Genomic DNA, 16,239 nt, shown 5'->3' with positions numbered 1-16,239 from the left:
CTGAGACCCATTTAAAATTCATTCTGCTTTGATTTGCGGAAAAGAATAAAAAAGCGCGCGTTTAGAACGTTCCTTGATTTGTTTTCATCTTTCTGTAAATGAGAATTGAGCTCGGCTCACTAACTGTATAATTATTTATAACTGCGACATTATCATGTAACCTACACAGTAACTGAATGATAGGACCAAAATACTTATGAATAAATAACTAAAATAGAAAACAGTTTTTTTCTAGACGTGATGGCTCGACCAGATTGGACAGTAGCTCCCTCTAAAATTTTAAGCAGCCTGGCGAGCCTTACAAGTTAATTATGCGTCATTTTATAGATTCTTTGCTCGGTTTTCCTCACTGCCTCCTTCCTCCTGTTGGATTTTGGGTCTGTGGCTCCCTGTGCGCGCTTTCGTTCCAAAGGGGGCTGTCTGTCTTTGATGGGATCCAGCTGTTGGCCAAGTGCTCTGGGGGCCCGTTTATTTGCATTGCTAAACAATCCGTGGAGTGGGCCGAGTACGGAATACAGAGATTCTTTTTCTGTTTTTTTTATATAGCTAGACACTCCTCTTAATATTGGTCAATGTTCTCACAGGTTCTTGCCTTCGGTCGACAGGGCGGCCGCAGCGGGTGACCAAAGACAAGCGTCTCGACGTTCAAGTGATCGCGCGTGCATGCGGCGGGGGCGCGGAGGGCACTTCATTTTGCGCATTGGGTCCTGCAAGCCCGCAAAGCTAGTAAAGCCACAGCAATAAGCTCTTTTGCTAGCGCGAGGTAGTGTGACTTTCTTTCCAGGGGAAGCACAGGGATCCACATAAACATGTTTGTTGAACTACGTGGCTTGAGTTTGTTGTCCAGCAAAAGGTGAGTTTAATTAGTCAGCTGGTGCTGTATGGCAAGCCGCATTATCATACGTTACTTAAAATAACCAACTTGTATTTTAATTTTTAAGGTGTTTATTTGTTGTTTATTATCATTTTATGACTATCATTTAAAAATACTCACGATTGACTGACTGAATAGTCACTGTCTTTTTTCATTTTGTATATTGCAAGTTACTGTCCCTTGTTACTGATAGGTTGTTGATTGACGTTGAGTGCTGTGGGGTTTGTGATTCATTTCTCAGTGGTAGTAACTATTCCAGTGTTTCCTAGTCATATGTGGTAGGTACATGGTAGTGTTACATGTAGTATTAGTATCTATCCCAAATGTTAGTAAAATCTGCCTTGGTACAACTTAATTTGTCTATTGTATTGACTTGCCAGGATGGGGGTTGACTTACAATGTTATTAAATATTGTACTAGTACACTTGTAAAAGTTATATGAGCAATTAGTCCCGACAGCATAGGTTTTAGGTCATTATAACTCATTAAACTAAGTTAATCAAGTTCTAACTTAATTTTGTAAGTTATGCAAGTTGTTTTAAGTCAGTTATAATATAAGTTCAATGGACTCATAAAGTTAATTTGATTCAGCTTTAAAATCAAAGTCAAAAGTCAAAGTCAGCTTTATTGTCAATTCAGCCACATGTACAAGACATACAGAGAATTGAAATTGCGTTACTCTCAGACCCCAGGTGCTTAACATTAATATAAAATATATATATATATATATATATATATATATATATATATATATATATATATATATATATATATATATATATATACATATATATATATATATATATATATATATATATATATATATATATACATATATATATATATATATACATATATATATATATATATATATATACATATATATATATATATATATATATATATATATATATATATATATATATATATATATATATATATATATAAAATAGTAGAGTTTAAGAAAAAGAAAATTTACAGTATATACAGTGCACATAAATGTGGTCAAATAAATTTAGGGCAACTAGGATTTTCTTTACAGTGTATGAATAAAACATAATAATACCATTAGCAGTACCACTTGTAAAAAGTATGGTTACTTGCCAATGTTATTATCTAGTAGTAAACAAATAAGTGCTAGTATGCAATGAAACTAGTAACCACTTGAATTAGTTGTAGTATTTAATGAACAAGAAGACCTTGCTAGTGAACAAAATCCGAGTAACACAGTAAAATAAAACTGAAAAGATATTAGTGAGTAAGTGTTAATAACAATGTTTGTGACTTTTTAAAGAATGTATGAATGAATGTGCTTTTTATTTTCAAAATGATTTACTGATGTTTTGTTTTTTTGCTTGTAGAATGTTGTCAGTTGTACTATGTATCGTGTGCTCCATTAACTATGGGAAAAGTCAGGTAAGTGGATTCATTTGAATTTGGCGCTGTTGTTCAGCATGTGTCGTTATAGGAGTTCCTCACATAAATTTTATTTATTTTTTTGGTATTTTTTAACAACTGTAGTACTAATATCAATGCCAAAGTACTTTTAAAATGTTTAATGCAGCACAAAATGAACTCTAATCCACTGTTTATATGTTGCATTGATAACCAAATCTTTATTTCTCTACAGACGTGCTCAGATGGGTTTACTTTTGATCGTCGTTCCAGACAGTGTATGGGTAAGTGGCTCATCTCTTATGTTATTAAAATTTACATTAAGAACTTGTATTTGAAATACGGCTGTAAATTTCATGTGTTTTCAGACATCGATGAGTGCCGGACACTGCCAGACCCATGTCGGGGTGACATGCGATGTGTAAACCAGAATGGAGGATACCTGTGCATGCCCCGTGGACTCTACTCCCAGTCCTACGGCCGGAACAGTCCACTCCCCTACCCTGAGGCTTCCTATCCTGAAGAGCCCTACCCTGACAGATCACTGGGTTATTCTGAAACATACAGTGCTCCTGTGGCTCCTGTGGCTCCTGGCCCTGGTCCAGGCCCTGGTCCCAGTTACCCAATAGTGAGTCGAACCACTCCCTGTCTCCTTGGATATACATTCGGTGCTGATGGCACTTGTGTTGGTAAGTTTGCACAATTGTGTGTATATATATATATATATATATATATATATATATATATATATATATATATATATATATATATATATATATATATATATATATATATATATATATAAAATTCAGGGATGTCTTGGTTAAAGATGATTGTACTTGAAAGTATTGCTTGGGTCATGCCCATGCAAAAGGGTTCCCACTCTAAGCCAAATATTAAATTCTCTGTTTTTCATTCTCTAAAAAGCAGAATTTGCATGACATATTAAATTTTTTTTAAATTAATTTAGACAAACATATTTTATTTTAAGCAGCAACAAACAATTATTCATGTAAACAAACAAATTCAATTTAATAATGTTCAACTTTGTTTAAATCCAGCACATATTAATTGTTTGCAACCAGTTACCTTAAAAGTGTAATAACTCTAATGAATACATTTTTTCAGTGTATAATGAATGAAAAAACAGGTCACTGTTGGGCATTTCATAATATTATGGTTTTAGCTTGAATATCATTTTGCAGGACTTAATAGCCACTCTAAGAATAACAACTATTTTTTTTGTGGCAATTTGAAGTGGTAATTCTGAAGCCAAAGCTCCTGAAATTTATATCATCCTGATATGTTAGCCTTGGTTAACTTCCAGTTGATAAGCATTAAAGTAAAATATGGAGCTTAAAATAGCCTAGCTAGAACAACACATGTGATAAAAATATGGTATAGGAAAAATATATGATATTGATAAATGTAAACAAAGGTTTAAAGTGACAAACAAAAATCCCTGATATTCCCTGACTTGGACAAAAAAATCCATGACTAATATCTGGAAAAGACCTTTAAAAATTCCATGACCTGTGGGAACCCTGAAACAAATTCTGGCTGTACTGTACTCAGCTGTGAATGGAGCTCACCTAGAGCCTGCACTTTTGTATAAGCATTCTCCACACAGACAGATAAACTGGACTGCACATGGATGGTGCGCACTGATCTTCACATATGCTATTGATCATGAAATTGCATCATAAGGACATTGTTTTGACTTAAGTATCTTAAGCAGTTTAGCAGGCTTGGTCTACCTGATAGTGATCTTTTTGTCCTTTTAAATGCTATCTAATCTGAGTTTAAAGAATGTATTTTATTAATAAATTAATTTGAACTAATAGTGTTTAGATTTAAAGGGACTGTGAGTAGAAATAAGACACCTATGCTATTAATGATAATGGTGCGTGCTAAGTGGCAGATACCCTCAGGTTAAAATGATAAAGAATTGCCAATACCTATACAATAATAGATTGAAAACAAACATCCAGACAGTTTCCACAATACCAAGAGGGAAAAATCTTACATACTGTATAGCCCCTTTTAAAATTTTGATATAGATTTTTGAAAGTTGTATACAGTTGAAGTCAGAATTATTAGCCCCCCTTTGATATATATATATTTTTTTTCGCTTTTAAATATTTCCCAACTTGTGTTTAATAGAGCAATGAAATTTTCACAGTATGTCTGATAATATTTTTTTGTCTGGGGAAGTCTTATTTGTTTTATTTTAGCTCATATAAAAGCAGTTTTTAATTTGTTAAACACCAATTTAAGGTCAAAATTATTAGCCCCTTTAAGCTTTATATATATAAATATAATATATATATATATATATATATATATATTTTTTGATAGTCTTCAGAACAAACCATCATTATACAATAACTTGCTTAATTACCCTAACCTGCCTAGTTCACCTAATTAACCTTGTAAAGCCTTTAAATGTCACTTTAAGCTGTATAGAAGTGTCTTGAAAAACGTCCAGTAAAATGTTATTTACTGTCTTCATGGCAATGATAAAATAAATCGGTTATTAGAAAGGAGTTATTAAAAATATTATGTTTAGAAATGTGTTGAAAAAAATCTCTCCGTTAAACAGAAATTGGGGAAAAAAATAAACAGGGGGTCTAATAATTCAGGGGGGCTAATAATTCTGACTTCAACTGTATGTGACCCTGGACCACAAAACCTTATGTCTTCTGTTGAACGGGCTTGTTTGTTGGAACAGCCAAAAATGCATTGGATGGTAAAAATGATTCTGAAATCTTCTTTATAATGATTTTAAAATCTTTTATGTCCCATGATAAAATTCCTAACATAAATATACCAAAACTCAATGTATGATTAGTAATGTGCATTGCTGAGAAATTAATTGGAACAACTTCAAATGTGAAATTGTCAGTATTTAGATTTTTTTTTCATCAGTTTCCAGACATTCTGGCATATGTGATGCCAGATCAGTTTTATAATACCTAGCACAAGCTACAAATACTCTTTAAGATGTGATTGATACCCACTCTGGGTCATATCAGGTTGTGGTCTTATGTTTACTTCATATTCTGCAGTGGGTCATGGGTCTTCATGCTCTGAAATGAAACTAAGACCCATTTCTGTGCTGGACTGTAATTTAGTAATGGTTGCGGTGAGCTGAGTGGCATCTTAAAGACTTCAGCAGAATAAATCTCGTAATTTAGACAGGATCTGTCTTTAGTGTGAAGCCACAAAATACTGTGGAACCTCAGAACAAACTACATCTTGTGAAGAGGCAGAAAGAGACACACAGGAACTGGCTTTCAGCCCTGCTTACCAGGATCCAACGTTATGAATACAATGAGACAGTGAGATTTTTGCTGTTATAAATCAAGGATTTGTAACCGACTTAATTCGGTCTGCTTCTGTCGAAGTTGTTGAGCTCGGTGTGATGTTGATAGTACCTCATGTGTTTTATTGCAAGGATTTGGATAGGTGTTATATATTGTGTTGTTGGAGTCTTTATGTGTGTCAGCGTGGTGACCTATTTCACGTGCCGTTTGATAAATGGTAGCACAAATGACTGCATGCTGTATTTTTCGATATGGTCTGCGGATTTGTCTCGAGTTGGTGCCAGTCTTTGCAGTTAATGCATTCTCCAGTCCTCTTACTCCTCTGCAGAAAAAACACAATGAAAGATTTGTTACCTTTCAAGCCCAAGACGGTCATGTTATAAAGACACACAGATACGCTCATTAATGTGCTTGTGAATTTAAAAACACAGACAATGGTTTTGTAGGGCCACTGAGACGTTCAGTACAGCACCATTTGGATAAACCATAAAAATTGCAATGTCAAACCATTGCTATCTCAGCATCTGTGGTGATTGTGCCAAACATGAGGTCATTGGTTCTTGAATGAAATCTGTTACTGACCAGCTGTGCAACTGGTGAGCTTTCTTTTTACACTCCGTTTTCAGTATTTGTGTTTGTTAAGAGATGCTGCTACAGAACAGATGCTCTACAGGTTTGTGTGTTAAATTATTCCATCATTCATCTTACAGGTATCCCTGTAGTGCTGATTTGTGTGTGTGTGTGTGTTTGTAAAAGCCAGGGAGTGCCCTCTTTTTGCCAGAGTTACTAAGGCATGAAAAACCAAAACAGTTGACTCAGTCAGTGCGTGACAAATGCCCTTTATAACTTCCATCTATCTAGTGTTTAGCGTCAGTAAAACTTGTAGACACTCATCAGTTCTAAATGCAATGCAAAATAAATTTAGGTGAAACTTGAGATGAAACAAAGATCACTTATTGTTTTGGTATTTGGATGCTTTGCATGAAACTTTTAAGAGTGTAAATGATCTTATTTCAGGTAGGAATTAGAAACAACAAAATTCCAAATTTGGTTGATTTGTCAAGCTGAAACCTGCCTGCTCAGGCCATAGGATTGTAACCAGTGTCTGTCAGCAAATGGGGGCTGGCTGTAGTACCGCAGACTAATTAATGCATTCAAGCTTAGTGGGACGTCTGGAAATGTAGCTATGCTGTCATTATTATTACTGAGTTACTGAACTTCATGCGTTTTTTTTTTTTACTTCAAATGTTTATCATTAGTGAGATTTTGATTTGTACTTGATTAAATTTAAAAGAAATATCACAATTTACTTTAATATGTTTTACAATATTTTCATTCTTGTGCTGGCAATGTTGAATTTTACAGCAGCCATTACTCCAGTAGTCAAATGATCCATTTAGACATTATTCTGATGCATTGATCTTATTATTGTAATTGCTGAAAATGGCTGTGGTGTTGCATTTTGTTATTTAAATTATGATGCATTTCTGTTCCAGAATTATATGATGAATGCATTTTGATTAAAATATATATATATATATTTCAAGGAAATACATTACTCAAAAAATTAAAAGATAGTGTTACAAAATTGTTCAAAAAAAGTTGACCATGTATGCATTTTACTGTCTGAGTGGTGTAGATCACATTAAAAGAGTTCCTTCTAATTTTGTATAATTCTGATGGTCAGTTATTTTACATGTTAATTTTCTAATGGCTCTTTCCAGCTAATTCACATAGGCTGTGTTAAGTGTTGCTTGACCAGGTTACTTGATCTATTGCAGTGGTGGATTGTAAATGCCTTTGATATAATTTAAACAACTGGTGCGTGGCAACAGATCACTGGCATTAAATCTCTGGAATGAAGATGTGCGTATAGAAGCAAAAGCTTTGAGTTAGTGCCAGATTCTTGGGACCTGGATTGACCTGAACCTGTTTGTTTATATTAATCATCTACAACAGTAGTCTTGTTTGTTTCTGTTATTGAATGATTTATTTTGTATTACCTGTGTATGATTGTGCATGTTTGATATAGAAATCTTGTTGCTTATATGATTTTGCTTACAGCTACCAAGAGTGTATTGAGTTCATTGAACACATTTTACCACATGTAAATCCATTTTCACAGAAATGCACATAATTTCTGACATTTTCAGAGTTCTCCTTGGCTTGCTTTTGGATCTCTCTGATGTGAAGATTAGATTTAATTATCGCAGCAACATCTGGTATTTGGACCACTTGTCAGCTTTAATGAACTGTACCATAGTAAACTTGCTAAAGGTTCAGTAAAAGTCACTGATCACATGAATGATATCACACACACCGACAATTAAAATGAACTGTTAATCTTCCTCTTTTCAATGCAGACACAATTATCTCTCTTATATTTACACACCATTTCTTTCCTCCGACCCTCATTTACATCATGTGCAAAATTTACTGCAAGTCTCCTTTGCTGTTCCCGGATCAGATCTGATCCCAAGAATCTTGGCATTCCCATAATTCCCCAGATCCTTTCAGCACAGATCAGACGTGTGTGATAGTACACATGTAATCCAGATGTTCTCCTTCACTCTTCGAGGTCCAGCTGGGCCGGGGTGGGTTTTTCTGTCTCATGTGGTCCACATCTCTGCTGTAAGCCCTGGCCTTGATGATTTCACCTAGTTTTAATGCTTGCGATGCCTATTACTAACAAACCATGTGATTGTCAAAGATCTGGGCTGCTAACACAAAGGTTCAGTTATACTGTACAGTAAGAGCCCATTCAGTGCCAACTGTTACTATGAAGATATTAGCATCCGCACCAACACATAATGACATTTTACTTATAAAAAGCATATAGTTAGGTCATCTGCCACTTTAAATACTCAAGCACTGTAAACCTAGATATATTCATTCACAAGCTATTAAAATCATAGTAAAAGTAATTTAAGTTTTAATGGTCCAGTGTTTCTTTATCAATATAGTTTCATAAGCTTGTCATGTAATATATCTGTTTATCAACTGAATCAGTTTCGAAGAGCACAACAAATTGAGATTTTGTCTCCTAAAAGAAATAAACAACACATCAGTAATTTCAGTCTTCCTGGATGAACTGTTTGTAAAAAATGCCACCCTATGGATTTCATTGGCTCCCTGTAAACAATGTCTACTTTGTCCTGCATTCAAGATGTAATTGTAGTTGGGTCTAAAAGAGTTTGGCATGCTTTGTCGACGTATTGAGAGGATGCTGTTTACTGTTTTTTTAAAAGCAAAATCATTTTCTTATGAGGACTGATGCTTAAATTGATGTTGTAAAACCAACTTATTACTGTTCAAATCACTGTGTGTGCAATTGCTGCTGGTGAAGCCTCTGGATCCTAAAATTCAGTGATGGCAATGGGTGTTTGCGTTTAGACTTTTGGTTGTCAGACCAATCTAAGCAGAACATTTGACCTTGGATTTTGGAAAATCAATTGTAGGGGATTTCCAAAACAAAATGAGGAACTTTTAAAATATCATCAAGGTTTTTTCAATTCGGTTATTCTGGCAATTTAAAATAATTTATTATTGTAGTCAAGACTCTGATATAATTCAAGCAAACTTGAAAAACAAACTGGTTGTTATTGTTTATTTAAAGGAGTTTGAAACAGTTGGTTCATGGTGATTAATTGATTGGTGTGCTATTGGGCTTTTTGGTCTCTGAGATCTTCTCCAGGACCTTTTTTAGTATTGCCAACTCCATGCTTTCCCATTAATTTAGGATACTTTTACACTGTTTCTGCATTTTTTGTTTTACAGTGAATTTATATCCACATCACAATTGATGCTTCCTTATCTGCTTTTTTCTCGCTGTTGTAAATTTAGTTTGTCTATTCTGTTATTAAGAGGTAAACATGCAGCATACATTTATAAATTCTTCTAATGGACAATAGCTAGTTGTATATTGCTGCTGCCCAGGAACTTCTTTTTTACCCCTAAACAAAGTATTCAATCTAAGCTTTTTTTTTAAATATTTATTGTTTCTAAGCAGCTATACAAAAGGTGCACATCATTGCATTGTATTCAAATTAAGTTAAAGTTACAGTCAAATTTAAGTTATGATATACAGACATAGATAACCTGAAACCTTATAGCATATAGGGGATGTCTATGCCCACTATTGTTTGTATTAAGTGTAAGTCTTGTCCTCGATGTCCTCTGGTTGACATCATCTCTTCAGTACAGAAAATAACTTCTCTACTAGTATGGGTTTTATCATCAACCTCAATGTCATTAAGGCACTTTGGTTAAAATGCCAAAAGCAAGTGAATGGGTAATTTAAAAGTGCACAAGTAGCTTATTATGGGATTTCAGCTATATTGGCCTGGACCCATTGCATCACTTTCCCCATGTAGTAACACTGGGACTGTTGGCAGCTTTTACTAGAAGAAACTAATTATCTGGCTTTCACATGGTCCCAAAGCCCCGAATCCATCATGCCCTCATCACTTTCATAGTAACATTTGCTTTCTTTTAAAACATGTGACTTCATAGTCTGAGAACCAAGGGTGCTTGTTCGGGTATTTGAGGCATAAGATGCCCTCATAAGGAATTGTGCTGATACTGTGCGACTGAGAGTAGAGCAGGGAGATATGATTCTAGTTTTGGAAAAGTGTTGAATAAGACTATAGTTATTTGTTTAAGATGTGATAGTAAGGTTAGATTTATGAGGTCAGGAGTGGAGCTGGTTGATACAGAATTGCTAAGCTTGTACTAAAGAACATCTGTTTGCAACTTCATAAATCACACAACTTTTATATAAATTTGTAAAAACATATTTTAAATAGTATTCTGACTTAAAAAATACATATTAGTATTGGTATCAATATGGGTTGTTTCAAGTGATTTTTTTTGTTGTGGCAAAACACAAGTGGTAACTGACAATGGGTTTCTTTCTCTCTTTTTTTTAAAGATGTGGATGAGTGTGAGGCAGAATCACATCAGTGTAACCCTACTCAGGTGTGTATAAATACAGCCGGTGGATATACCTGCTCGTGTACTGAGGGCTACTGGCTGGTGGGAGGACAGTGCCAAGGTGAGATTTATAGACATCCTAAATGCTTAGGCATTCTTTAATAAAATACTTATTATCAATATGCCTATATTCATTAATTAGTTATATGTACATGCTAAGCAGCATAAAATGCAAACAGTAAATAAAGAACAGTACATTTTCTGTCATTCATTTTTGCCAAGTTCCCTGCAATGCAGAAGTTTGCAGTGAGGATATTGATATGTTTTATTTGGGAAGGGCAAATTCAACTGACCAAAAGTGATGATAAAAACATTCAAATGTTGTAAAATATTTCTGCTTCAAATAAATGCATTATACAGCAACGTGAAAACAAAGAAGCACAACTGTTTTCAACGCTAATAATGATCAGAATTTATTCTTAAAGACGGTGTGACTCTGAAGACTGCAATAGTGATGCTGACAGTACACTTTACCATCACACAATTAAATATTAAAAATTAATTTATTTTACAATATTATGTATTTATTTTTAATCAGCGATTAAAAACATTTTTTTAAACTTACCGTCCTCAAACTTTTGTATAGTTGTATATAATATTGTTACGTTAGAGTTAAATTATAATTTAATCAATGAAATAATCCAGATTTTAGCCATTTCATGTTTAAATACTGCAACAATTTATTTTTGGTGTATAAATGATATGATTTGTACTTATTTGTTTATATGATGCAATAATCCTTTTGTTATTGCACATCACAAAAAAAGTTGTAATGGAGTTATGCCAGCTGTTTTGCGTATTTAGTGCTCTCTAACTCACCTTTCTTTAGACATTGATGAGTGTCGATATGGTTACTGCCAGCAGCTGTGCGCTAACGTCCCTGGCTCATATTCCTGTTCCTGTAGCCCTGGATTTCTTCTCAATACTGATGCCAGGACATGCCAAGGTGCTAACACAAGCAGTCTTTATGACTATATTAACTGATAGTTCATCAAAATGTCTTGCCAGATGCCACCTTCTACCTGCCTTCAGTCTTCTTCCTCTTTCTCTCTGGTCAGATGTGGACGAGTGTGTGACGGACCCATGCTCTCACGGCTGCTTGAACACATACGGGTCATTCATGTGTACCTGTGATGAAGGCTTTGAGCTTGCCGCTGATGGCACCACCTGCAATGGTAAAGGAGGAAGATAAGGTCCAGTTTAGAGGTTTTAGAGAAAGTTTAAAGTTGTTTTGACATTGTGTAATGTGTTTAATGTGTCCTCAGATCTGGACGAGTGCAGTTTCTCAGACTTCCTTTGTCAGCACACGTGTGTGAATGCACCGGGATCGTTCTCCTGCGCGTGTCCGTCTGGATATTACGTGTATGAGGATGGAAGAAGCTGTGAAGGTATCACTAGATTTATGTGCATCTTTAGATGTGACTTTGTTGTATTTCGTATATAACTTTTAGAAATGCTTCATCTATTTTTCAAGAATGGTCATGCTAAACAATTTCATTTACTCATTCCACTGACCTCAATTCATACATATGTGAATGTGGGAGACGAGTAATGCAAGTTCTTGCCAATTTCACTGCATTCCAAAGTTCATGTTTGATCAATTCTTAATGTGATGTGTAACTAGTAGAAGATCAGCATGACCTCTTTGCTGATTTAACTGAGTGCTAGTTGTACAGCAACAGAATTTAAAGTTTCAGTAAATTGCAGAAGGAGACTTTTTTATACTAATTTAAAAAATGACAATCTTGTTAGGGTCTTGTAATATTACATTACAACATAGCTGTGTCCGTAGAAATGTTACATGCCTAAAGTCTAGTGTGACCAAGTGTGAAGTTTTTTTTCCACATTGAACAACCAAGACTAAATATAAAGTCTTCATGACTTGCTAGTATATAAAATACAATATATTTTATGATATGAATTTATTTATTTGTCATTTTTATTGTTGTAGGTATTTTGTTTTGTGTTAATAATTTATACATGCACAATTCATCAGTAGAGTTTTTTTTTTTTGTGCAAAACTTGTTTAAAATGTAGTTTCACTGTGAGTTCGAAATATTAATGGCCTCTGTATTTTCTTAATTCATCCATCACTGACATTTGCAAATGACTAAATAATAATTAGAATATTTATTTTTGCTGAATTATGTTTTCATTATTCTTACTGTTAATGATGGTGATGGTAATCTGACTTGTGTCTGTTGTGTGTTTGATTTTGAAGACCTCAATGAATGTGAGTCTGGTAACAACACCTGTACAACAGAACAAGTGTGTTTCAATTTCCAGGGAGGTTACACATGTCTGAACCCTCTTAGATGTGATCCACCTTACATAGAGCTCAGTGACAAGTGAGTTCATGAATGCTGACAATATTGCTTTAGGTAAAACATTTGACTTGCTGCTCTTTTAATATATTTCATCTGTCTTACTCCCTCTCAGTCAATGCATGTGTTCCGCTGAGAATCCTGCTTGTCGGGATCGACCCTTTACGGTTCTGTACAGGCATATGGATTTGTCTTCTGGCCGAAGTGTTCCTGCAGATATATTTCAGATGCAGGCCACTACACGTTACCCTGGAGCATTTTACATCTTTCAGATCAAGTCTGGCAACGAGGGAAGAGAGTTTTACATGCGGGTAAGTAAGATCACTTATAAAATACATATCCAAATGTGTAAAAGTCATAATGAAAATTGATAATAAAAAGCTAGTGCAAAGTTGTATTGATTGTATGTGTATGTGTGTGTGTGTGTGTGTGTGTGTATGTATATATATATATATATATATATAAATATACTCACCTGCCATTTTACTCAGTACACCTTACTGGTACTAGGTTGGACCCCTTTTGCCTTCAGAACTGCCTTAATCCTTCGTGGCATAGATTAAATAAGGTACTGGAAATATTCCTCAGAGATTTTGGTCCATATTGACATGATTGCATCATGCAATCGCTGCAGATTTGTCAGTTGCACATCCATGATGAGAATCTCCTGTTAAACCACATCCCAAAAGTACTCTATTGGTTTGAGATCTGGTGAATGTGGAGGCCATTTGAGTACAGTAAACTCATTATCCTGTTCAAGACACCATTCTCAGATGATTTGAGCTTTTGACATGGCATGTTATCCTGCTTTAAGTAGCCATCACATGATGGGTACACTGTGGTCATAAATGGATGGACATGGTCAGCAACAATACTCGGGTAATAATAGGCCCTAAATGTGCCAAGAAAATATCCCCCACACCATTACATCACCACCAGCCTGAACCGTTATTACAAGGCAGGATGGACCCATGCTTTCATGTTGATAATGCCAAATTCTGACTCTACAATCTGAATGTTGCAGCAGAAATCGAGACTCATCAGACCAGGCAACGTTTTTCCAATCTTTTATTGACCATTTTTGGTTGAGCCTGTGTGAATTGTAGCCTCAGTTTCCTGTTCTTAGTTGACAGGAGTGGCACCCGGTGTGGTCTTTTTCTCTTGTAGCCCATCCGCTTCAAAGTTCGACGTTGCCTAAATGCATTAATTTGCTGCCTTGGAATTGGCTGATTAGAAATTTTCTTTAAAAAGCAGTTGGACAGGTGTACCTAATAAAGTGGCTTGTGAGTGTATATTATACCTTAAATATTACAAGCATTACAATGCAAGTCTGATCTGTTTCAATTAAAATAAATATTGCATGGACTGATCTTTAAATCTATTGCTGCTTTTGTTTGGTCTCAAGATGGACACCAGTGGGTTTTATTTTTCTTAGGCAGAACTAACTATACTAAAACTATTAAAATGTTATACTCGAACTATGGCCTAATCCTGTTGATGTAAAACAAATATATAGTGTTACAAAAGATTTGAGATTTCTTAAATAAATGCTTTCTAAACGTCTCAGAAGCTGGTAAAATGTATAACTCCTCCCACACAAATATGAACCAGTACAAACTATTATTAATAATAATAATAATAATTGCTTTTTGAGTATCAACCCATCATATTAGAATGGTTTCTGAAGAATCATTCAAGGCTAGACTAACACGCATTAAATAAAATAAAATAAAATATATAAATCTTACTCAAACTTTTGAACTGTAGTTTATATATTAATCGTGACCACAAGAGGGAGCTGGGGGATTACTGTGAGACTGTCAGACTCCTATGAGTCTCTTAGATAATCAATGAGTTTTAATTGTTGAAGGAAATCATCTGTGACACAAAAGAGCAACAGAGTTAATATTCTTTAATTAACACAAGAACCATTTTCTGTTATTTTAACACAAGGGTGCCCAAACATGGTCCTGGAGGGCCGATGTCCTGCCAAGTTTAGTTTCAGCCCCAATCAGACACACCTGGGCTAGCTAATCAAGCACTTACTAGGCTTTCTAGAAACATCCGTACAGGTGTGTTGAGGCAAGTTGAAGCTAAAATTTGCAGGACAGCGGCCCTCCAGGACAAACGTTGGTCACCCCTGTTTTAACACCTATGCTGTGAAAAGAAGTAATTTTTAAATATATTTCTTTTACTCTACATCCTTCAATCTTTCTTTCCACCACAGCAAACAAGTAATATGAGTGCAACTCTGGTTCTGGCCCGACCCATTAAAGGACCAAAGACCGTCGTTCTAGACCTAGAGATGGTTACCGTTAACAACGTCATCAACTTTCGAGGCAGTTCAATCATTCGTCTCACAATATTTGTCTCCGAACATCCATTCTGAGGCTTTACCAATGAACCTCTGACCTCTCACCTCCATCATGGACCTCCTGTTACTGCACTACCCATCAGGCAGCTGCGTTTCCTCATTGTATTTGTTCTGTGGTTCAGGACTCTCATGTTTTCATCACACTCTCTGTCTGCTTTATTACAGCAGGTGGAGTTTGTGCTGATTTTTAATATTTCATAATGCAGGTGTTCAGTTAGGCTACCTGGCTGTCGCAGTCACACACCTACACATGTACCCATACACAGAAGAATATTTATGTTGTGTTTCTTTGGTCTTGTTTGTTTGTATGTCCCTTTTGTGCATTTTCTTCCCCCAAAGCTGAAGTATCTATTTTAAAGCTGAATTTAGTTTCAGTACTTTTTGCAGCACCTGTTTCACATTGTCTCACTGTGACTGTGAGGGACGCTTTTATTTGGTCTGAACTTCTGAGCACTCAAAACAGTGAGAGAGCCACCAGGATTGCAATAAAATAATTTTAAATTAAAATGTCCAGATTAGCTCTGACAGTAGCCTGCAGAGCACCTTTCGTACCTTTAGCTCTGAATTTCTTATCATTTGATCTCTGCAGAATTTCCTCTGTGTATGTTTTTATTTGACAGGTAAAAAAAGAGCCCGGTCAGTCAATAAACAAACATTTGATGACCTGAACTGATTCTGGTTTTTGTTTACTTTTGGCTAATTTGCATACATACACATTTAAAGTTGTTCATTAAATGTATTTAAGAAGAAGACAATGAAATGGTTTTTAATGCACACTTTCAATGTTTTTAAGGGCCTGTAACAGTGAGACTTTAATCAGATGAAACTTCTTTTAAAAAAATACAGATTTTAGAGAAATATATTAGTATTTGATCATGTATTTGAAACATGTGCACAACTTATAAAACATGAAAGTTGTGTAAACTTTTGACTAAGTCAGAGGAATTAAACAGA

At 35.0% G+C, this 16,239-nt stretch overlaps 1 protein-coding gene across 2 annotated transcripts; it reads left to right on the top strand.

The window, feature by feature from the left end:
- The first annotated feature begins 348 nt into the window (after window positions 1–348).
- On the top strand, window positions 349–15,954 carry fbln5 (fibulin 5). Of its 2 annotated transcripts, XM_087277825.1 has the most exons (12): window positions 349–505; window positions 585–853; window positions 2,236–2,290; window positions 2,505–2,553; window positions 2,638–2,958; window positions 10,526–10,648; window positions 11,417–11,533; window positions 11,646–11,762; window positions 11,853–11,975; window positions 12,809–12,935; window positions 13,027–13,222; window positions 15,139–15,954. In XM_087277825.1, the coding sequence occupies exons 2-12, from the start codon at window positions 810–812 to the stop codon at window positions 15,298–15,300; spliced, it is 1,434 nt and encodes a 477-aa protein (XP_087133951.1). In that variant the 5' UTR covers window positions 349–505; window positions 585–809; the 3' UTR covers window positions 15,301–15,954.
- The last annotated feature ends 285 nt before the right edge of the window (window positions 15,955–16,239 follow it).

Source organism: Danio rerio, chromosome 13 (assembly GCF_052040795.2).
Source record: "Danio rerio strain M-AB ecotype USA chromosome 13, GRCz13ab, whole genome shotgun sequence".
Classification (NCBI taxonomy): Eukaryota; Metazoa; Chordata; class Actinopteri; order Cypriniformes; family Danionidae; genus Danio; species Danio rerio.
This window is presented reverse-complemented; position numbering and strand designations above follow the sequence as displayed.

Excerpts from the sequence above, each read along its gene's own strand:
- fbln5 (XM_087277825.1), top strand. The coding sequence starts at position 810 with ATGTTTGTTGAACTACGTGGCTTGAGTTTGTTGTCCAGCAAAAG. Across the intron at positions 854-2,235 it reads AGTTTGTTGTCCAGCAAAAG|AATGTTGTCAGTTGTACTAT; the intron begins GTGAGTTTAATT and ends TTTTGCTTGTAG. Across the intron at positions 13,223-15,138 it reads GAAGAGAGTTTTACATGCGG|CAAACAAGTAATATGAGTGC; the intron begins GTAAGTAAGATC and ends TTTCCACCACAG.